We start from the raw sequence: 24,978 nt of genomic DNA on the forward strand, positions 1-24,978 counted from the left end.
GCGAGCTCGTTTACCTGTTCTCGTGGACTTTCCGGCCTTCTGGCTTTCCCCATGACAAACAGGTCTACTCGACCTCTGGTTAATAAATTACACTAACAACCATGCCAAAGGATTTCATCACACAAATATTCTGTAAAATTTACTGGTAGTACAATACCAGCTACATTAGCAGATGTTGGCATGAGTGCAGTATTGGACTATTAGGTCTACTCATTAGGCCAGCTAGTGCTAATTCGTATGTTTTACACCATATTCTCACAGGACCAGTGTGACCTGTAGACCTCTGCTGATGCAGTATGGAAATTCACACCCCCATGTATGTGTTTTATTCCGCAAAGTGAAGTCTGGTTTTTACTTGAATTTACTGGCATCATTCTCCGTTCTCTTGTTCTGATATTAAGGGCAGGTTCATCACTTACATAAAACTGAAAGACAGAAAAAATGCTCCGTAGCTGTCATCCATCTCATCTACTTTTGAGATATCACTCTTCTAAAGGATTTAAGTTCATTCCTTCAGTGAATATCAATTCTACACTGCGACATGAGCCTCCTGAATTTTCATCCAAACCACTTTTAAGCTTTCATTTGTCATCATCAGCACAACTTCTATCATCCTCCAGGAAATGGAATAAATGCATGGAACATATCCCACCAAATTACGGATATGTCAGATATTATCACAGGACCCTTGTATTCACTGATATAGGGGATTTTTGGTAGAATTTTTACTCCAGCAAGTCACAGACATGGGCAGCTCACACTGATTCACCCATAAAGACCCAAACATAAACCAAAGCCATCTACTGATGTAAAATGTTTAATACCTGTTGATCCACTAATCAATACATGGAAATAATTGGTGTAAAATGCAGTTTGTCATCTTTTCATGGTCATCAGATATGACTCATGTGGACATTCAGAGGCGCTGTAGTGAACTTGGAAACACTGTCATCTTCTACAAAATTGATTCACCAGTAGGGCTGTTAGAAAATATCGGTTCTGCAATATTTCGTGATAGTTCTTTTCACAGTACTGTATTGATATTAAAAAGTACTGTATTGATATTTTTAGGTATTTATTCAAATGCAGATATGGTGGAGGTTCTTTTTTTTTTTGGTTTTCTTTAGTGGTTTATATCTTATTTATTATTATTTAACACTCTTTTATTCAATAATATTAGTTCCTTTGTTGGGATTGAACTAAAATAATGTTCTGATGTCAGTTCTGAACTAATAGAATATAAACATTTGAACAAGATGCCTGTAAAACAGAATTTAAGTTTTAACACAGGAACGTTTTGTGATATAGCATCAAATCCTTTTGTGATCAAATAAAAATGTGTTTAGTATTTGTGCAGATTTCTGGTGTAATTCAATGTTTCCAGGAAATAATCATTTAAAAAAGAAACAACAAAAAAATTGTCTTTTTAACAGTATCATGATATATCGTGATATATCGTATCATGATCCTAGAATTGTGATTTGTATCATATCGCCAAATTCTTGCCAATACACAGCCCTGTTCACCAGTAAAACCCAGTGGATGGAGACACTTGGTTAATATTCAGTTATTAATATCTTTGCTGAAAAAGTCACTTTTTCTTAAGTTTTCTGTACTTTTGATTTAATAACCCTCAACTTTAAGCTGCGCTTTTATGAACATTTGCAGGATCAGTACATTAAATGTAGGAAAATACATGATTTTCACTGAAATAAGACAAAACAAAGAGGATAATTTTATAATAAGTGTTGGTAATTCACTTAAGAAAGGTTAGATGGAGAGAAAAATTCATTTGGGTGCTGCCACAAAAGTAGAACTGGGTCGTTATGGGTTAAGATCATAGATGACCACTGCAATTTTCACATGTATTTGCAGATTATATTAGTCTCATGCAAATAGAGCTTTATAATGTACATTACTATTATACAGGCACAATCATATGAAACGGTATTGTTAGTTGGAGTTTCACACAGTGTTAATCACCAGTGTGCTCAGTATTCTCAGAAAATTAGCAGAAGTGGCAGCACAGATCCAGGTCCATCCACCCACAGCCCTAATATGGTCCATGGCTGCTTCATTTCTTTTATACACTATATGCTTATGTACAGTGAATTTTTATAGCCAAGATGATTACAAAATGAATATTACTCATATTGCGCTGTTATTTTTTCCTCTCTCATTAGATTCCCTCTCATTCGGGGGTTTACTTCACTGTGTTTATTGCTCTGTTGGGAGTTGATTGCAGTGTCGTTACAGATTTCAGCAAATATGCAATATATGAGGACAGTGAAGTCAACTGATGGAATCAAACTATGACAATAAGACCAAAGCTGTACTAAACCAGTGTTTTCTTTACAAATCCAAGTGCTCCATAAAATCCTCACTTTTCCATTTTTACAAAACGTTCTGCTACTAATTGTCAGAAAGTGCCATGGATGCTGGTGCTGCATTGAAGGACTTCTGTTTATAACTTGTCTGTAGCCTTGCGTCTTCCAGCTGCGACTCTTTCTTTTTAACTCTCCCTCTAACTCTGTCTCCCATTGTGTCTTTGTGTAGCCGTGGTTTGTCAGCTCTGAGTAGCACTGAGACAGATTTTACCCCGCACTGCTTTAATCAGATGGATTAACCGTCACTCTTATGTTTTTTTGTCATTGTTGTTTATATCATCCTGTGCGCTGGTGTGTGACTTGTTCTCAGTCTTTCTGTTAAAATCAGAAAAGGAAAAGTAAATGACAGTAGGAAGAGTCTGATGAATGTCACCACACAGGAAATATGATTTTGAAATGAACTGTCGAATAATGCGGTTGGTATTTTACATTATATTTGAATGATTATATTGCCTTCTGTTAATCCTTTTTTTTTTTTTCCCTCAGGCGGGAAGCCCGACCTCTGTCAATGCTCCTTGCAGCTTCTCAAGAACATCGGTTTCTCCTTCCAGTCAGGACATCTGCAGGTAAAGAGTTCGACATCTGCTTACACCCTATGGGGCTTTTCCCATCTGAACCAGGGACCAAAGGTCACAGTTTTGTTGCATTATATACATTTGATCCTTTTAGTTTTGCTTTCACACTGGAACTTTACAAGCGCACTGAAGTTGTCATCACCTAGGTGTGTCCATCTCCCTTTACTTCACATACAGCAGTGGAAAAAAAGTGTTTGGACACCCCATGCATTTCTCATATATTGCATTAAGCAGTGGTTCTGAACCGGGGAGTGGGGGCGGGAGGCGCAACACAGGATGGGAGGGGGAAAAAAATTACGAAAAGGCACTCACAGGCTATTAGCACAAAGGAGATGCAGCAGATTCCCCACATGTCGAAATGCAAGGAGTTGGACTATTATAGTTTTAGGGTTAGTATGGGGGTCATAGCTCCGCATAAAGACCGTGTGTAAGTTCCAGCATATAACAGAGGCACATACTCCAATATTAAACAGAAGTAAGAATGCTTTTGTGACAGAATAAATGCACAAAATGAGGCATTTATAAGGCTTCTCATAAAAACAGCAAATGCCAAAGTGTTTATTAACACGTAAACCAGTAAGATAGGCTCAAACATTGGGCTACAAATTATACTAAATTAAGAGCTGTTTGGGAGCCAAAAGAGCCGGCTCTTCTTTGGGAGCTGAGCCAAAAGAGCCAGCTCTCTGAGAAAAGCCAAACTTCCCATCACTAGTACAGGTTTGTTGCATTACTATTAGAATAATGTAACCCCCCCCCCCACCTTGATCCCAAATTTTGTCGGGCATAGGGGGTGCAGCAGGAGGCTTATGGTGCCGTTAGTGGGCCTTTGTTCAAAAAAGGTTAAGAAACACTGGCACTAAGAATCAGTCTTAAGTCACTGAATTCTATAGTGCCTCTCTTTAAACCCACATGCTCCCTTCTGCTTGTGCACTCTTCCTTTGAGGTCAAATCTTTTCAGATAGATAATGCCCCTAGAAACAATCCCGGTGACGAAGTTGAAACTGTCAAGAGTTTAGTTTTGTTATCTTTTTCTCGTTAACAATAAACAAAATAATCATTTTATCTGTCTGATGCAGCCACACCATTTATATCACAAACAAGATTTGTCTGTAAATATCTCATGATAAAATTTGAGATTGGGTAAATTTTTAAGGGTGTCTGAAATTATTTTTTCCACTACTGTAGATTGGTTTGTAGACAGACGTGCAGGTGTCTGATGTGTTTTCACTTTTCTGACTTTTTCTCACTTTGTCAGGCTACATTTCTGTTAGTAATGTCATCTCCTCCTCTCCATGTGGGATTGCGACTCATTTATCCTTCTGGTTCTTTTTAATGGCTGATAATAGTTGCTGTTATTTCATGTTTTTGGTCCAAAACAACAAACAGTACAAACATATGTTTTCACACTAGAGATGACTAGATCTGATTTTGGGCCACCTCTTTTCTTTGGACTAAAGTTCAGCTGTTTGGTCTGGATTGTGTTGCAAGGAAGGTACCACACTTGAAAGTCTACCTCACCTCTCTGAGTTTACTCTTTTCCTGGCTGCACTCTTGCTGACCCAAGTGTTTCTTTGCAAACAGTGATATGAACCTGAGAAAAGTAATTTGATTTATCTTATTACTATCACTTGCTTTATTACTTGCAGTGCACTATCACATGGTTGCCTTTACCCTGTCGTAAAACTGTTTTTGTACACCTTAGATAATTCAAGAAGTCTTCCCAGGACAGGACCTTGAAATCCTTTTTCTTTTCCAAGTTTGCTTTGTTTTCAAATGCATGACATCTCTGTCATTTCTCTTGTTTGTTCTCTCCTGCCACTTCTCCCCTCCTCCTTCCACCTTTGTTGTATTACATGTTCCACTTTCATGAACACGCATACATTCACACCATCAGTCAGAATGAGGACTGTCCGAAGCAGACGGCGGTGGTTCTGTTAAATTCTAACGGTAACACGTGTCAGGATACAGGGGATGTTTCAGTCACCACGCTTTGCATAGACCGACAGTATAAACCTGCAAAACAGCGAGACTGGTTGTCCCTGCTCCGGCCCTCGTCTGTCAACATCCGCCCAAATGGCTCACTCAGATTTTCTGTGTCGCTGAACGATGTCGGACAGCGCGTGGATAGTCTCTGTCGTGGGCTGAACTTTATCGATCGCACATGCTCCGAGGGAGAGCTGGAGTTGAAGCCCGAGCAGCCATGCAGCACAGATCGAAGGGCGCACACACTCAACGGCAAGCTGGCCTCAGCCCCCGCGCAGCAGACCCCCAGTCCAGCCTCCTCAACACGCACCCACATCCACCTGGTCCCCTCCTTCACCAATAACTACAAATACATGCTGGTGGTCCCTCCTGCCCATTGTGTCCCATCTGACCCGGTCGGTAGTAACCACCTCCTTCATCCCCCTCATCCTCCTCCCAGCTCCAACTTCCTGCTTCGTTTCCTCCCCTTCTCTCGATCCTCTACCTCGGCCAGCCTGCAGTGCTCCGAGCTGGGCAGCTACGCCTCCCACCTCCACATTACCAAGTCCTCTAGCGCCTTGCACGAAGGCAGCGAGGCCGGGTTCGCCCCCGAGGACCTACTGGGAGATGACGACGTGTTTGAGGATGATCAAGCCGTTCGGGCTCCCAGGGGAACGAGCCATCTGGAGACCCCAGATACAGGCGCCAAGGTCGGGTCGTGCAGTCTCCAAGCTCCCATGTGCTATATGGATGAGGACAGTGACCTGGATTGCTGTGCGACCCCTCTGTCTGAGAAAACTGAGCCGCTGTCACCCTACTCACTATCTGGGGACTGCTGCAGGTGGGTGACTGTCTGGATGGTGTAGTCCACATCCACCCTTCCTGTGCAGTGGTAGAATCCAGACCACCCCTGTGCCGTGACGTGGCAGTGACCCTCAGAGTAGCAGAGAGCCTTTCACCCATGTAGTGTGCATCGTTTTGGAATAGATGGAATAGAGCACAGGTGTCAAAAACAAAACCGGACCACCAAAGGGTCCAATCCGGCCCGTGGGATGAATTTGCACAGTGCAAAAATTACACTGAAGATATTGACGGTCAATGGTGTTGAACACATTTTAGTTCAGGTTCCACCAATATGATCTCAAGTAAAACAACAGCATAATAACCTCTAAATAATGACTCGAAATTTTCTTCTTGTTTAATGTGAAAAAAAAAATTACATTATACCTATAAATAGTGTAATAGTGACAACTCTATTTTTGTATTTGTTTTAGTGCAAAAAAATTTCATTAAATTATGAAAATATTTACATTAACAAACTGTCCTTTAAAAATAAAATGTGAATAACCTGAACAAATATGAACAACCTGAAATGTCTTAAGAAAATTAACAGCAATTTCAACAATATAATGGGTAAATGTTTTGTGCCTTTGTTGTTAAAATTGCACTTATTTTTCCTTAAGAAATTTTTTTTTCAGGTTATTCACATCTTTTTTGTTTGGATAATTTGTAAATGTTGTTAATGCAAATATTTTCATAATTTAATGGGGGTTTTTTTGCACTAAAACAAAGACAAAAATTTGTAGTTGCCATTATGTATAGGTTATTATATTATTATTATTTTTCTGGTCCGGCCCATTTGAGATCAAATTGGGCTGAATGTGGAACCTGAAAGAAGATGAGTTTGACACCCCTGGAATAGAGGGAATGTTTGACTATGTACTGTATACTCTTTGGCGATGCAAAGCCAAGGATTCAGTGTCTTTGCAAAATTGGGTCAGGAACACATCTAAATCCCACCAAAAGAAAACACCACATAAAAACACATATGTTTTTACCATTTTTTGTGTAGTTGCAGTTGCAACGAGGGGGACTTTAAAAACACTCACAGATAGGTAGCGGAAGATAGGAAACCACCTGAAATAGTCACCAAATGACAAAATAGAGTGTCGCTGTTAACCACAGGAGTAGATGCTTCAGTCCACACACACTTCTACAACACACACACCATGTCCTGAATCAACCCCATATATGTGTGTGTCCCGAACAGAAATCTGACTTCATTTAATTTCATGTCATTCCATTTCACTTTTTGTTGTCAAAACACCCTGCCTTGTTTTTCATCGCGTTGTCAAAGTGTGATTGTTAAAAATAATTTTTCATCCTTGCCAGATCGATGAGGCATTAAAGGGTTTTATTACATGGCCTGAAAGATTTGTGATTGATCTGGCCCCTACGATTCAGATTTGCGGTAAAAGCTCCAGAGAGAGACATTCAGAGGCAGGAATATACAACGTTAAAGGAAAAGATGGAGAGGCAGAGCAGTTTGGGTAGAAAATAAAACAGTATTGAGGTCCGGAGCGTGTCTGAGAAATTGTGGGACTGAGGCAGACAAGGGCAATAAAGAGCATTGAATCAGTGGAGTCTGCCGGGGTGGGTCAGCGCGACGGTCATCATTCTTCTGCACATGGCAGCCTGCATGCCGTCTCATTGGCCGAAGCTGACAGGACAGTTTATAATGTCTGATTACCGAGCAGCCCCTGCAGATGACGCTTACACAATTAAACCTATGGTTTGTTTACTCTGAGCTGTATTAGGGCTTTTTCCTCTTAGTTCAGTGTCACAAAAGAAGCAAATTAAGCAAATCAAAAAGCATATGGACTGTATACATTAGCTGATTAGCCAAGTCATGTAAAATTGGGGTAGGACAATATCAGCTTGCTTCTTCCTACTGCTTTTTGGACATTAAGTATTGTGAAAGAGCCCCAATGAAATAGCTATAGATTGTGTGACATTTATTTTTCTTTTTTTTTGGTTGACTTATTTCCATCAATATATTGGAGTGTCCTGTTTAACCCTTTCATGCATAGGTCAGTACAGTGGACAGTTCTTCTCCAGCTGTTCTCTTGTATATTCATGGGTTTTGATGTTTTAGTTCCATATCAGCCAACACAGTGGACACTTATGCACCATCCCATACACTGACATTCATACCATTACTGTAACTTTGCTGTTCTTGATAAACCTGATCTGCAGTAACATGTTTAAGTGTAAATCAGTTGATATTTGTTAGACAAGAAGGTTTTTTTGCATAGCATCTCTATGAAGTGAGTAATTACTAGCATTAGAATATGTTAAAATGTGAGAAGACATCAGATTAGCAGCATTAAAAATGTTTTTATTTCATTGTTTTCATATTATTTTCTGATATTGGGTTTTAAACACGTTTCTTTACTTCAAAAATTAAATGCATGGATATTTTTGTAACTCCATAGAAAAAAAAAACTCGATCGTATTTTTTTTTTCATGCCTAAGGAGGAATAAAAACACTGAAGAAAAAAATCTTGACTAAGGTTCTCACAATTCATGCATGAAAGGGTTAAATTGGTAGTTTCTTTTTGCCTTTTGTGCACCTTCATCTTTTGTTCAAAATAATGAATATAATAAATAGCAAAATAATAAATAAAAAAAATCTATCTATCTATCTATCTATCTATCTATCTGATGTAATTACTTCTGTTAAATAAACACAGGATTGATGGTTCTACATTTCTATACATTGACCTGTGTTTTTGGAGGCATCTTGGGTGGGTTTCTTTTAAAGTATGCTTAAATTCGAGGATACACAGCAATTTCTCCTACACTTTTTTACATTGTTACTGCGTGGATCACTATGAAATATTATAGCATTATTGTACTCTTCACACAACACTACCTCCTACAGAAGACTGCATCCTCATCACTATAAACGTATATGAACACCTACTGAACAGATGTAAATACAAGAGTAGTGTGATATTCTCTCCAAAAAGAATGAAAACTCGAACGTTTCCTCCTTTTTTTTTTTTTTTTTTTATTTGAATGAATAAAGCTAGAATGAGAATCAAAAAAACTAAGATGAAAACAGAGCAGTGAATTCACAGCTTAATGGTAGAACACTCGGTGTGCACTTGATTTCTAAATGTGTTGTTTTGTCTTGCATCTAATCCTCTTAAAATTTACAACACCGGCTGCTAAGGCAGTCTCTGTTTTTCTTTGTTCTTTTTGTTCTTCTCTGTTTTGAGCATAAGATGAGTGGGAAAATATAGAATCTACTCGTATCAAAAGCCTCAATTTAATGTTCAAAGCAAAGTGCAGGACAGTATTCTCTCCAACTCTGAGGTTCACTGTGCTTAGCCTTCTGTCTCTTAAATAAAGAGAGCAGTCATACTTCATGATATGTTAAAGCAAATAATACAGCCTTAAATAACAATCCCATCAATGATCTATGGATTTGAGTATAAGTGTGTTCTGATTACGACTTATTTAGATTGTAACTGTAATTTAATATAGTTACTCATATGTTGTTTTCTAAATCTGCAACACCATTAGATGTATTCTGTTACTTTCCAACACATCATTATCCCACTGGCTTCAAGCAGCAGTTGATTTCATCCATTATGCATCCCTGTCTGCAAAGGGAACCTGGCTGTGGCTGCACACAGGGACCACTTCTTATAAACAGTGAAGTTTTTTCAACAGGACTTAACACAAAGACAGGAACAAGCCCTTGTCAGGTCCAGTGTCCATCTACCACTGCTTTACTTGGCAGTAGTTCAATGGATAAGTTGATGTGAAGCCATTAACATGTTGAGAACCAATTACATACATCTGTCTTTTTCTTTTTCTTTTTTTTTTTTTTTCTCTCTCTCGTGAGCTGCATGTAGTGTGTTTCAGATTAAACAGCCTTATACGTCAGCTGTGGTCTGACGGAACGACGGGGAGAAACACAAGCTTAGAAATGGCGAGGTGAAGGCCAGAGATCAGGAGGCAGATTATTGGCTCCAAATAGCTCACGTAGTCTCCGACGGCACATGCACATACACACAAACAAGCCTTCAGCTGTCAGGTGGCTTGAAGCGTGAGCTCTGAACACACTGTGACCTTACCTGTGTGTGTATGTGTGTGTGGTGGTGGTTGTTTTCTCAGAGGAATAGCAGGTTAATCATTAGCCGGCTCTTTTATTGACAGCAGTGTACAAAGCTGGCAGTCTAGTAGGAGATTTTTTCCTTATCAGAAATGTCACCTTTCAGAGAGACTTAAAGCCGCTCAAATCAATATTTAAACAAAGGCTCAAATGACTGTATGCGATGTGAAAGAAGTTTCATATAGTGACAAACAACAAGTGAGAATTGTTACCCAACTTTGCACCAAACTTCCCCCAGGAGTTTTCTTGGAATTGAACTGATCCATGTTTACATTCGGTGTCACTTCCCAAAATGTACAGGATCTCTTATCAGCGTATCACATGCAACTGAATTTCCACCATCAAAGCCAACTTGACATACAGGGTGGGGAAGCAAAATATACAATGAACATTTAGTTGTTTTTTCTCAGCAGGCACTACGTCAATTGTTTTGAAACCAAACATATATTGATGTCATAATCATACCTAACACTATTATCCATACCTTTTCAGAAACTTTTGCCCGTATGAGTAATCAGGAAAGCAAACGTCAAAGAGTGTGTGATTTGCTGAATGCACTCGTCACACCAAAGGAGATTTCAAAAATAGTTGGAGTGTCCATAAAGACTGTTTAGAATGGAAAGAAGAGAATGACTATGAGCAAAACTATTACGAGAAAGTCTGGAAGATACTATTAAAGAAGAATGGGAGAAGTTGTCACCCGAATATTTGAGGAACACTGGCGCAAGTTTCAGGAAGCGTGTGAAGGCAGTTATTGAGAAAGAAGGAGGACACATAGAATAAAAACATTTTCTATTATGTAAATGTTCTTGTGGCAAATAAATTCTCATGACTTTCAATAAACTAATTGGTCATACACTGTCTTTCAATCCCTGCCTCAAAATATTGTAAATTTTGCTTCCCCACCCTGTATATATTCTAGCACAGGTTTTTTTTTTTGTTTTTTGTTTTTTTTTCGGTTTTATCAACTCCATGTTAAATAATACAGTCTTTAATATTTCTAGATTTGATGCACAGTTTGTCTCTTCTGCAGCCTGAATATCAGACAGACAGCATAAAACAAAAGCATACACCCACTAATGGAATAACAGCTCCAGATACATCTAAAAACCCACCATTTTTGCAATTCATCTTATTTTGATGAATAACTTTGCATATTTTTTGATGAAACTGTCATTAATCTAATTTCCAGTTTTCAACAGAAAAGAAGCATAACTAACTTTGTGTCAGATAGAACATGGAGACTTTGTTCTGTAGGTGGATTTAATGTATAGAGGATCCATCAAGTTACCAGAAAACAAGTTCAAATAAGTGAAATAAATGTAGCTGTCTATCTTCTGAATGTTTAAATAGCCTCCTGTGTTTCGTCAACATTTTTTCCAGTGTGATAGGTCACTTTTGTGGTGTTTTAGTTTGTTGTTTTGCACCCAAGTGGCCAAAGCCCCTGTAGGATGTAGGGTTGTGAATGTGTAAAGCCTCACAAACACTGCTGAATTTTATTTATATTAATGTTTCATTTATATTCATATGTCACAGACTGGTTTTATGCCAAAGATTGACAAGGATATCCGAGTAGAAAACAGAGCAAGTTCTTTTATACCACCTGTAGTTTTATTTTATTTTATTTTTGTTTTATTTTATTTACCAAAAAATACAGGAAATCATTGACTGTCTTTGAATCATTTTGATTATCAATTAAACAGTTTGAGTAATTTTTGACAGAAAAGTCTGGTAATTCTGGTAACTTTGGGTTATGAACCAAACTCACCTCATTTTATACTCATTTTACAAACCAATCAATCAGTTAATCACTTAATTGATAAAATAGATATATAAATATAAAACAGTAATGTAAAAGGAAGAGGGAGATAAATATATTTTATTAATAATATTTTATGGAGTTTAAGTAAATAAGTTGCACTTGTTCCCACCCCTTTTTGGGTATGTAAATGAAACTATTGCGTTGTTCTTCTGTCTAAAATTGTCTTAATTGTTGATTTTTGTATTATTATTTATGTTTTGCTTGTTCATATATATTGTTAAATTTCGTTGCACGTTTGGAATAAATCACTTAACTCAAAATAACAGATTGACAATAAAAATATTTGTTCTTTTGTTTTTTCATCAGTCACAGATAAATGATGTGAAAGGTGTAATATTGAGTAAGTCATCTGCTTTTTGCAGTATATTGGGGCAATTCTTTTAGTTTCATTGCTGTCTTTGTGATCAAATTTAATCAAAATATTGCTTCTTAGCATCATTAGTGTAAAGGAAGAAACAGAGCAGCTTCAAGTGTGTGGGTGTGGTTCACATATGGACCAGAACCGTCCTCCAGGATAAGATTACCCCTCAGGAAGTGTAATAGTCTTTAAGGAAAACACAGGCAATGAGAAACCTCTTTGGTTGTGCAGAGGGTGTGAAAGAGGAGGCTTCCAGTGGGGCTGCAGCTAATTGAATTGTGTTTTTCTCTGATTATTGTGTCTCTTGCACAATGTAGAGCTTAAACTATTCAGGATGACACAGTCTGACAAAAGGATGTGAACAAAACACTGTTGATATCACACTGTGTAGCACATGAACAACTGTGGAAAAGAAACAGAAAAAAATCATTTGGAAAATAAACACGCAAACACATGAGAGTGAAGGCAGCACAGGGAACAGCTGGAGGGAGGAGGATGTTAGAGTGACACATGAACAGAGAGAAGAGTGCAGAGATTGTGTGAATGCCGCAGGAAAAAAGAAAAAAAAAAAAGTATGAGGAAACAGACAAGAGAGAACAGGAAGAAAGTAAAGTCTTCACCAGGGCTGAAATGTTGCCGAGCTGGTTTCCCTCACGGCTTGTGTTGTCTCTGATTTCCTGGCTCTGTTTTGCGTCTCATATTTTAATGTTGACACACTCGAACTGTGCCTCTGCCGTCTTGAAATTACTGTTAAAAACAGGGTGTGTTTAGGCTGCTCAAGCGATGCAAATTAAATTTTAACTTCCCTCCCATGCCTAAGAGCATCTGGAATGTGCTGCTGCTGCTAATACGGACCCATTTAATTCAGCTGCAAATGTACAAGATGTTTCAGTCCAGTAATTCATTTAATGTATGGAGTAAACAAGCAGCATGTATTTGTGAGGACTTAGGTTTGATTTTTTTCTGGTAGTTAACTGTCATCTTCTACAAAACTCTGCAACAGGAATGCTAATGTCATTCTCTGATCGTTTTATTTACACCACAGCTGGTGGTGGAGGTGTAAGGATTCGTCTGTGGTTATCCTCTCCTACATTTGTTTTTGGATTTTTTTATTTATTTATTTTTTTGGTTTTTAATGCCACATTAACATTGGAATAATTTCTTAATCTGTCCATTTCAGCAGGCACCAGCAAACCCTTGATCTGCAAATCCAGGTCCTGAGGCTGATGTCTGTTGAAAAACACGTACAGTACAGTATGTGTGGGATGAGAATCTGCAGTTCATCATCATCTGATCCTTGCAAACAAACAAAAACCGAGCCGAGCAGGCAAAATCGATAGGAAAAACATCCAAAACAAACTCTTACGGAGATGTTTAATTGTGTCTCCTCTATCTTTTAATCCCTCAGTCCTCATTTCACTCCCTCTACCTCCCTCCCTCTTTGAGAAACCCATCCAAATGACCTATTTTTATCCTCCTTTGTTCACTTTGTCTCTTAATCTTGTAACGCTTTGGCCAGATCAGCCAAGTCTGCAAATAGTCATGATCCCGCACACTCTTCAACATGTGTGGGCGTGAGCGTCTGCACATGTGTGTTCATGTGTTCTTATCCTCCTCTGAACTCGGATAAAGACAATCCCATTTGAGCACCCGGCTCTTTCCTCCGTTTCACTCTCACTTTTTTCCCCCTCTGTCTCTGTTTTGTTGATTTTTTTTTTTTTTTTTTTTTCCGCGTCTCCTGTGAGAGTATTAGAGGTGCCGCCGGTCTTTGAATCGCACTCATGGGACGGTATATTAAAAACTGGCAAAAAGAGGGATTTGAAACGGAAGTCAGGTTTAACACTTGCCCCGGCTCTTGTGTAACTTGGGTTTTACCGCTGCAGAAAACATCTCTTTAAGCTGAATCATCTGATTATATTTTGGTTGATGAATCAGAAAACAATCCAAAATGCTGTTATTATGTGATTTGTTGGCATTTCTCTTTAAATTATTGTTAGATTTATCATTTAATCAACTCATTAAATGATTAAAGCTCATCAGAAAAAGTCCCAAAAGCTAAAATATTCACTTAACTGTCATGTAAGAGAAAGAAAAGTAGTGCTTATACTGAACGAGCTGCAGTTGCTAAGCGTTTTCACCAAGAATAAAGGAAAAAATGTGCAGTAGTGGTGTAGTTTTAAATACCAGTTTTGGTCTTGAGGCTGGTTTCAAGACCACGTTTGAAGGTATGTGTCTCATTTTGAAATCACCCGTATTTTTCTTTGGTTGTTTTTCTTTCTCACACATAGGAGACTGGATTTTTTTTCAAGTGCACACCCATTGTTCTCATCATTACTGTAGCTTTTTACATGTAAAACTGCTTCACCTGAAGTTATATATGTGTGTGTACAGAATCAGAATCGCCTTTATTCGCTAAATATCTTCAAAAGAATACAAAGAATTTACTCCGGTTTTTTGAAACTACAGTCTCTCTATACAACGTAATAAACAAGCATTAAAAAAAACATAACTAAAACGGAGTATAAATAAGTAAAAAAAAAAAAAACATTTGTACAAAAAAGTGTATAAATATCAAGTCAATATATAGTCAAAGTCGGCTTATATTGGCTTTGACATAAACTCGACATAATGTAATACCACTCCCTCATTCTAGACTGTACTCCTGGTGGTTTATCTGATCTGGTTTTGGTCTTTAATGGTCTTGGAAACATGAAAATCAGGTGCTTATCTAGGATAGTCAGTCAAATGTACATGAATATAATGACCGTCCTGTTTACTGTTAACAAAAGGTCACAGCATTGGTTGGCAGTCGGGAGGAATCTGAGGTTGAATCTGATCCTGATCCTTTATTAAATCATGGACAAACTAATGTGTTTCAACTCAAAGCATGAAATCCAGTTGAGACATGTGCCCCATATAAAAGTCATCAAGTCGTCATGTGACAGAAATCAGATGTGTTAATTCAGTCACTGGAGATGACATGCAAACATTTATTCTTTCACCATAAAAGGGATAATTTATTGATTAAAAAGGGATGTTATGTCAAATTTTAGTCTAGAAACAAACATCTAGAATTGTTTGGAGCTACAGTTGCCTGCATATGTTTAATAATCCAATGTGTTTCCGCAGCCCAAAAAGATATTTGTCACAAATAGCAGTCAATATATTTTTACTGTTTCTTGGTTGTAAACCCAGACATGAGCCTGACCTTTAATCATACTTGTTTGTGTTGTTGTTGAAGACACAGCAGCTGCTTTTGCATTCATTACCCAGCCTGCCCCAGTTTAAGGATCCCCAAGAACACAGTCAAAGTCATGATGTTGAATGCTAACACAATGTCCTTCAACTTGCATGTAACATTGACTTGACTTTCAGCTATTGTTAGTCAGGTTCACATCATTAATCCTATCCATCAACACAACCTGGAGCTCTGTCTGAATGCATGGTGATTTAATGATTATTCGGACTCATCGCGTGTCAGTGTTAGGTTTTGCAGTGTGTTTCCTGGATATGACACAATGAAAGCAGGATTTATCGGTCAAGGCGACACAACTACCTCCGTACATGAATACAAACACACTCGCCCAAACTGTGGGCGACTAATATCTGTGCTGCCAAATGCCGTCATATGTGGTCGAGAGTGGAAGAGATATTAAAAACTGATTCGTTCCCCTCACCCAGAGAAAACTGTCCACTAGTCTGCCAGAGAGGGAGCAGACGCATAATCAAATGTTCCAGTTGTCTGTGCTCAGAATATCCTGCACACAAATACAGGACCCGGACACAAAATCACACAAAAATGGCTGTAAAATCAAATGCAATTTCATGCAGTGGCTGTGCAACAAAACTGTTTATTGCAGGGTTATTGCTCCTGTCCTCCAGTTCAGTCTTTATCTGTGTTGGTCTGTCTTTGTTTCTGCTCTTTGCTTTTACATAAATATTAGTGCTGTCAAACGATTAAAATATTTAATCAGGTTAATCACAGGGTTGCTGTGGGTTCATTTTGATTAATCACGATTAAATATCATTCATTTTTAATCTATAATAATTACATTTCATTTTGCATGAGCAAACAGACCCAAGAAAGACGGGAATATATATGTACTTAACAGGTTTATTAAACACCTTCAACAGTTTCAACAAAACAACTTGAAACAGCTGTTCCGTCTTGGGTTTTTTTTTGTCCTCATATTTCCATCCAGAGGACCAACGTGCTGTTTAGTGTCTTCCATCTTTATGGGTTGGTTCTGCTGCCTGTCACTACCAGGTCAACTGTCCATTTGCACATGCCTGACACTAACTCTACTTCGACAAACTGCCCCAAATGTGTTGCCAGGGATGTTCAGAGTCATTCTGCACTGCAGATGGGTTAAGTATGTCAAAAAATGTTATCAGATTAATCATGAAAATGGATTAATCTGAATTAATGTGTTAATTTTGACAGCCCTAATAAATATATATAAATACATTTTCATATATTACTGTCAAGTAAAGACATCACATTCTCATCACACACACACACACACACACACACATATATATATATATATATATATATATATATATATATATATATATATATATATATATATGTATATATATGTATATATATATATGTATATGTATATAAAAACTCCCTCTAATTTGTACCTGTTCCATTTTCATTTGTACCAAATTGTTGCATTACACTTCCTGCTGGCTTTGTAAATACTGCTGTAAGAAATAACTCCTTCATTTCTTAAACAATATGTGCTAGTAATGAGTTCAAATTGAGTGTATATTACTGTCTCCTGTCTTGTATGGATTTGTTTTCACTGTTGGCAACACCATGTTTGTTTGTTGCCAATTGTCAAGTCCCTCTCCTTGAGACGAGACGTGGCTTTGGATTACCTGTGTTTCATTTGTACCTCTTTGCTACAAGAGTGCAGAAGATAATTTCCTGAAAATATCATTATATCAAACTTGAAAATGAAGTGCTTTGATTCAAATCAGTTTGCCATGATTGAGTTTATTCATGTGGGACCCGTGCTTGTCCTCTGCGCTCAAGGTGTTAATACGTTTTTCTATTTGTGAAATTAAATTCCCTCTCACACTGCTTTATAAATACTTTTAAAAATACTTGTACTTATAATAGACACATTGTGCTGCAGGTTTGCATTCGGGTATCTTGTAAATCTTATTATATTTTAGGAGACTGTCAGCTTCGCCTGACATCTTTTCCTGTTTTTTTTGTAGATTTTTTTTTTTTTTTATCTTTCCTCCCCTGTCTTCCGCCTATTACAGCTGTCTTCCTTGTAGCTTAGTGTTGACTGTATTTTCTGGCTCCTGTAGGATTTGTCACTGTGAAGGGGATGACGAGAGTCCTCTGATCACACCATGCCACTGCACGGGGAGTCTACGCTTCGTCCACCAGGCCTGTCTACAGCAGTGGATCAAGAGCTCCGACACCCGCTGCTGTGAGCTTTGCAAATACGAGTTCATCATGGAGACGAAACTCAAACCTCTGCGCAAGGTACGACACAGTTTGTTTGCGTGTGCGCTGATCCTGTTACTATATACTATATACACTCGATACACTGACATTGTGTCCCTATGATTCAGATTTATTATTTATGACAAATGGATTATATTATATATATGTTTGGATCTTTTTCTTCACTTGAACTGAGATAGTTTAAAACACTAGTTTGTCTTTTTCACACTTTTTAGTGATGTATGCATTAATTATCAAGTGCATGTTAACACTGGTTTACAAGTAAAATACCTTCAGAATAAAAGTAGTGAAATGTTACCAAGTGTAAGTCACAAAAAAAAGGTAAATTGAAATGAAAAATACTGGTTGGATGTAGTTTCCATTGTAAGTCTCAGGTCAAAATGTGAAATTCTGAGAATTAGTGAGAAAAAGGGTTTTACTCCAAAGGAATGTTTGCCTCAGAGCTACCAGATCTACTTCAAAACAGTCTGCACATTAAAATAGATTCACTTTACAGGTTCTTTCTAGTGGAAGGTTTATAAGCCTGTTGTGTAAATGTACATAAACCAATATATATGCGTAACAACACTTGAAAATATCAGCTGACCATCAATTTTGTCATTTGTTTTTCAGTTCATTTTATTAAAGTGTGTGAGATTTAGCATATTTAATGTCTGAGGCAGATCATTTCTAAAAACTGTAAAATTGTAGAGCATTCAATCAGCTTGCACAACTACAAACCATGAAATAATAAAAATCTCTATCTTTTTTTTATTATTCTAGTAGATAAGGCTAAACTGCCTCTAGTCGTATATTTAAATCACATGAAGTAAAGTTATATTTTCTGTTTTTTGTTCACGGGATGTACTTGAAGTCAAGGACTTTGTCACCTTTCATAAAAGGATACTTAATCGTTCCACTGAAACCATTTTCAGGAAGCCACATAAATCGTTTTTCTACATAATTCAATTGCACAAACTGATGCTTCAACTGACTTTTTTTTTTTTTTCTAGAAAAATGTAGTCCCTCCTGTGACAGAGTATTTTAATACAGCATCTTTGTCCAGCAAAACATTTAAAGACTTATCTGATATTGTTATAAAAGTCTCTTTCTAAATGGTTCACTGCTGACTGTCACTCACAAGATTGACTCTAATTGGAACAGGGTGGACCATCTAAAATACCTACAACAGGACTGAGTCTGTCCTATTAGGATTTCATTATTCTGATTACTATTTTTTGATTGTATTCATAAAAGTTAAACACATCACTACTCTGATTAAATGATAAGAACTTGAAAAACATAATTTTTTCCCGCTAATACAAGGTCATAATGTTACCAGTATAGCAAAAACTATGACTCGTGTGTGTTGTGGTGAGAAAATGAATGTGTGTTTATTAACTCCCTCCCTTAATAAATTTCTGCTACCGGCTCAGCTAACCATGTCCCAACTAAGCTGCTGTATTTTCTTTCTGCTACGAAGCCGAAAATGCCAGAAGCTGCCTTCAATCTGTCATGCAGATAACACCAGCGTGACACTGAGCTTTGAAGCTGTTTTCATGAGCAGAACTCCAGCCTGTGTGCGTGTCTGTGTGTGTATGTATTTGTGTGTGTGTGTGCGCGCACGGCAGAGGATGTGATTCATTTCAATTGGTTTAGAGGCTGTACACTTCCATTAAAAGCTCTTATCAATCGCTGTGGCCTAAAGATAGCAGGACACTCTAATTAAAATTCTTCCACCCTTCATTAGCTGCACAAAAGGCCTTAAACAAATACTTCTCTGTTAATAGCTTTTGGATCCCACTGGAGACTGTCAAACACGCCTGTGTGCCGGTGCGCAAAAAACTCCAAGATGAGATGGAGATATTAGTATTGGTATGAAGTGTTTATTAAAGTATGTTTGGCTGCTTCTCTTTATGTCTGCAGTCATGGCACGAACACCAAGACGCTACGGTTTCTTTTAGCACCAAATGAGTAATGAATTTGGGTACAACATGAGATTATAAGGCGTGTTTGCGAAGCAGGGGTTGATTTGATGATGCTGACAGAGTATATTGCGTTGACTGTACATCAGGGCTCATTTCCTGATGATACAACGCACAGCCGGAGACGAACACAGCGACTTAATGGAGTTGACAAGGTCAGTAGACAGGGGAGGACAGACTTTTATTTAAATGAGTAAAAGTGCCAATAAAACATTTTAAAGCATAAAAAAGTCACTAAAAACTTAATGTCCTCTTATTGAAAATCGTCCTGAATTAAGAGCGTTGAATGTATTTAGCAGCTGTGCGTCAAAGTTCAGGTGTCCTTGAATGTCGTGTCCCAAATTCCCTCCTACGGTGTTGTCATTCTGCATAAAACAGCCAAACTCACTACGTAGTTTATTACTTTTCAGCTCATTTTATAAGCTCTAATGAAAATTCTTCAGAATGTTACAGTGCTGTGCGCCTGTCTTTGTTGTTTTTGTAGGGTTGTGATGATCATTCATATTTATTGTTCAGTCTCTTCATTAAAATTCAACAAGAAAATACAGGAAATATGTTCACAGGATTAAAGACATGAAAATCACAACTAAATGGCTTATAAAGGCTAACACTGATATTTAGTGTGACTTCTGTTCCCTTGAATAAAGCAGGTGAAGTAAGAAATATGTGACATATGGTGAGTAAAACTGTAAAAGCCCAGATGATTAAAGCAATAAATCTCATATTTTCCAAACATAAGAGTGGAATGCAGGTTAAGTGTGATGTGCAAACTAATTATTTGATATGATCGTCATTGTTTGTATGTGGGCTGATCCTGTTACTCTATGCAATGACTTTGTGTCCCTATGATTCACATTTATCTAAAATGATAAATGGATCATATTATATATGTTTGTTAAAAAATCATTTTATGATCTGATCTTTTTACTCTTAATGCTGTTTACATATTATGCATTTTCCTATTTGTATTTAGGCACAAAGAGGGAAAATTGCATTGTAACCTTGCACAAACAACAAACCTATGATTTTTATGTAGCACTCTACATGTAATTACAGTTTCCCATTAAATATAATGGTGACATAATGCAAATATTACCAAATATATAACACTTAAATATGAAATTAAACAAATATATCATACATTATTTATCACCTGACTCAAGCTTTGGAAACTGCACTAATACCATCTGCTGGATTAGCCATTTTTGGAGTCTCTTGTAACTGTAAATTATGCAAAAAAAAGATGAAATGGACATTATTGCATTCTCAACATTATTAGCTAGAAGACAAATACTCTTTGGATGGAAATCAGCAAAACCCTCCTCATGTGTCAGCGACCTCATGCTTTTTGTAAATTTAAAGAACATTAAATACAATTTTAGAGGTCAGCCATCAAAATTTCAAGTAGTATGGTTCTCCATGGTTAAATGTTAAAACAAAAAAAAAAAAAGTAAGACACTCTAAACTACAAAAAAAATGCTTTTAGTGCAGTTTTCCCATACACACATTTGTTTCTTTTTTTTTCCTGTTTGGTGTGCTATATGTACTTGTGAACTCTCTAATAATATTAATAACACTACATGTCCGTATCTTGCGTGTAGGATGTAATTGTGAATAAACATATTTGTCTACCATTAGGCAATTTTTTTTCTTTGCTGTTATTATTTTCTTTTTATTTATTACCTCCGCCAAGGAGGTTATGTTTTTGCCAGGGTTTGTTTGTTTGTCTGTCTGTTTGTTTGTCTGTCCGTTAGTGTGCAACATAACTCAAAAAGTTATAGACAGATTTGGATGAAATTTTCAGGGTTTGTTGGAAATGGGATAAGGAAGAAATGATTACATTTTGGTGGGGATGGGGGATGGGGGATGGGGGGGCCCACGGGGGGGGCCACTGATCAGCCTTGGCGGAGGTCTGCGCTCTCCGAGTGCTTCTAGTTTATTTTATTCTTTTTTTTATTTTACCTTTTTTGTTCTATGAGTACTTTGCTATTTTTTTTTTTTTTTTACTATCATCAAGTATGTCATGTAGGACCAGGGTTGGGAGGGTGGGAAGAATGGGATATGCCTGATAGTCCCTTTTCCACCAAAAGCCCTGGAACTTTATTACCAGGAACTTGGGTAAAAGAGTTCCTGGTAATTGCGTTTCCATCACACCCCCAAAGTTCAGGGTAATTTATTCAAATCAGGTTGATGATGTATGAGGGAGCAGTAAAAGAAACTGCAGTACAGTTCATATACATTCAGAAACTAAGCTCTACTTCAATAAAATGACACAGTACTGTAAGTGGACAGTTTGGGTTTAACATTTTACTGGTTGTTGAATCACTTAATCCCTCTGGAATACATTTTAAATGAAGTTAACCATCATTACATATCCTTAATTTCTGTTTAAAAATGGTAGAACATATATTTTCAACTTATTTCTTACACTAAATCACATCTAACTTTAAATGTGATGGATGATTCTGTTTCATTTCTATTGTTTTATAGATATAGTCCAGGTTCAACCCTAAAGTCAGACAGATTTACTCAAATGCCTGCATTTAATTCGACTGTAAATTACTTATAAAATACTTATATTTTGATGCCTTGTAAATGAACAGGCAGTATTAGGTTAGTTTTTTGTTTTTTTTGTTTTTTTATTAAAAATTGAAACAAAACGTAAGGTGCAAAAAAAAAAAAAAAACAAGGTGCCTTGAGATTTAAAGGGAAATAAACATGTGTGAAAAGTTCAGGCTTCTGGACCAGTGTGTGGACCAGCTGATCCAGGACAGCAGGTCTGGAACTCCATGGTCCCGCTCCCTTTTTCACTTTCCTACATGAAAAGTAAAAAAAATGCAAAAATGAATAACAGAACACATGACGGCAGATATCTACCAGTGTCATGTGACATGTCTGACCTGGGCCGTTTTAAACAGCAGGAGACGATAGACTAGTACACAAACGAGCCACAGGTTCGGAAAAAGAGGCGAGTCCGTCTGGTCCATTTTAGGTGGAAATCACAAACATAAAGAATAAATCAGTGTTCCGCTCACGGTGACAACACAAATGCAATTCTCTGATTTAGGTTTAGCGTCAGACTATTGACCAGTTAGCATTAGCATCCTACTATATAATGCACGTTGTCTGATCGATGTTGCAGCACGGGAGGGCGTTTGGGTACAGTGCCGCTGTTGCACCACAGGAGGACGTTTTAGCCTCTCATGCTATTGTACAATGGCACCACGGGTACAATGCTGCTAGTTAGATTAACCCGAGTTTTGACTAAACAGCTGATGTGCTGCTGACTACTGTTACAGCATAAAAAGAACTAAACTGTGAATATTTCTGATACATATACCATCGGTTTGTTCAGCAGTTGGATCCTCTGTGACCGTTGTGGTTCATGGACTCAGCCAGCCCCTTCCCAATTCTGGCCAACATGCACCCATCCCTCCACAGCCCCCTCACACGCCAGCTGTCCACTTCTTCAGAAATGAATGAAATTATGGCGGGTGAACAAAATGCGGAAACGCTGCGAGTGTAGTCCAACAATCAGCGTTCTCCAGCACACAGCCCCAACCCTAAGAATTCCTTGTAATCTGAAAAGTACTACCTCCCTACCAGGAACTTCTTTGGGGAAAGTTTGGAGCCAAGGGAAAGTTATTTACCTGGGTAATTTTCTGTGTAAACACACCAGGGTTTTTCAAAGTTCAGGGTAATGCTCAAAGTTCCTGCAAAAGTTCCTGCGGTGGAAAACAGCCTATTGCCTCTGGAATTGAATATTCAAATATTCAATGTAACTTAAATCTGCACCAAAAAATGATAAATAAATGTTTAAAAAAAAAACAAAAAACATATATGTAGTCAAATTGACCCACCACCATCACCGTGTCCTTCTCTCTACTGCAGAACCAGTACAACTGGAAGCTGAAGCCTTCACAGATCTCTAAATGTAATGCTGCTATAGTGATGCTAAACACTGACAAAACCTCCCTGACCCCACTGACTCCTGTTCACAGCCTTAGAAAAATGTTTTTTATTTTCTTCAGAAGTAATTCCAGTCCTCTTTCTCTGCATTATTTGGGCCTTGTAATAAGTGTACTACTGGTCATTTTGTAAGTTAATGTGATTTTGAGGTTGATATGATGTTTTGATATGTTGATTAACAGGTGTAATTGCTTGGTCGCTTCCTGCTCCTCAACTCTGATTTTTTTTTTTTTTTTTTTTTTAATAATGATTGTTTTTCTCAGACAGCCATTTATTCTATAGTTGAGGTAAAGGACTAGAAAGACAAAGATGCTATCACATCTACAACTACAAGGAACTGCATAGTTAAATAGTAAATGGTTTTTAGTTTTGTAGTTTACTCTCACTTTTACTTAAGTAAAGAATTTGTACTTTCAAGTTTCTTTTTACACCATAAAAGATAAGTACAAAAACCATCTGTACTTCTACTTTATTGATGAAAAAGTGTGTTTTTGTGAATTCTGGTGATGCAGCGGCACTTGAAATCTTGTGTTATTGAACTTTGAAATTTCAGATGAAAAATTTCTTGTACTTTGTGTCCATGAGAAGGAGAAAATCTGTGTCATTCAATGTAGCAGCGTCCTCGAAACATACTTGAACATAGTACATGGAGTTCACATTGTCAACTAGAAGTAGATAATTATGTTCTGAATAGAATTACACTGATTAGCCATGGGTTACAGTTTGAAAGAAACTGAATTTTTCACCCTCAGCCCTGGATGCAATAACATTAGATCGTCCATATTAGGCATCCTGAGTTGATCTTCCTCCCTCAATTTTTTTTTTTTTTTTTTTCACCAACTTCTGATTAAATTGAACACCGCTTCAGAAACAGGATTTATGATGTCACAAGAAACTGAGCAGGTCCTTATCCAATACATAACCAAAGATGATCAGATATCAAGCCTATTTTTTCTATATCACGTGTTATACTATTGTCCTGCCCCTTTAGGAGACAGATCCAAAAATGTGTACATATAAGTTAATTCTCCCATCAGTGTCCTTCACGAAGGTACTCATGAAGATCTGAAGGTGATCCCTGAATGCCTTCAGTGGCAGCTCACTGCTCCTAATGTGCTACAAGCTAATGCTAACTGCTAATCTTAATGCTAGGTACTTACGCTTCCTTTATGTTCTATGGAAATTATAGTAAATATTACTTGCGAACTCAAAAATTGCACGTCGTATTTTCAACATGGCGTACAGCAACAAGGGATTAATCTCGAATGATAAACACTGCTTTTATTAACATTCTGCTGCTGTTAGCTGATGATTGTGCACATTTATAGTATACACAGGGATTTCAAGTCTCATGCATTGGGTGTGAGACATGCATTTCAACCCGTTCACACACCTTGTGTTTCTAACGCAGAGAAATTACCAGGATAACGTCTACCAAGTTGCGCTGCTATTTTTTTTAACAGTGGAACAGGTTGGAATCA

General features: G+C 37.5%; 1 protein-coding gene across 8 annotated transcripts in view; it reads left to right on the forward strand.

Moving 5' to 3' along the window:
- marchf8 (membrane-associated ring finger (C3HC4) 8) overlaps positions 1-24,978 on the forward strand; it is a 190,543-nt gene that overhangs the window by 149,364 nt on the left and 16,201 nt on the right. For 7 of the 8 annotated variants that reach the window (XR_003937455.1, XM_030155625.1, XM_030155629.1 and 4 more), the window contains 3 exons: positions 2,874-2,953; positions 4,857-5,765; positions 17,402-17,582. Coding sequence is in view for 7 of the 8 variants with exons in the window: in XM_030155625.1 (XP_030011485.1) it covers positions 2,874-2,953; positions 4,857-5,765; positions 17,402-17,582 (1,170 nt within the window). In the remaining variant the exon portion in view is untranslated. The remainder of the gene's footprint in view (positions 1-2,873; positions 2,954-4,856; positions 5,766-17,401; positions 17,583-24,978) is intronic. The other variant, XM_030155632.1, reaches the window with a different exon arrangement.

The sequence above is a fragment of the Sphaeramia orbicularis genome, chromosome 15 (assembly GCF_902148855.1).
Source record: "Sphaeramia orbicularis chromosome 15, fSphaOr1.1, whole genome shotgun sequence".
NCBI lineage: Eukaryota > Metazoa > Chordata > Actinopteri > Kurtiformes > Apogonidae > Sphaeramia > Sphaeramia orbicularis.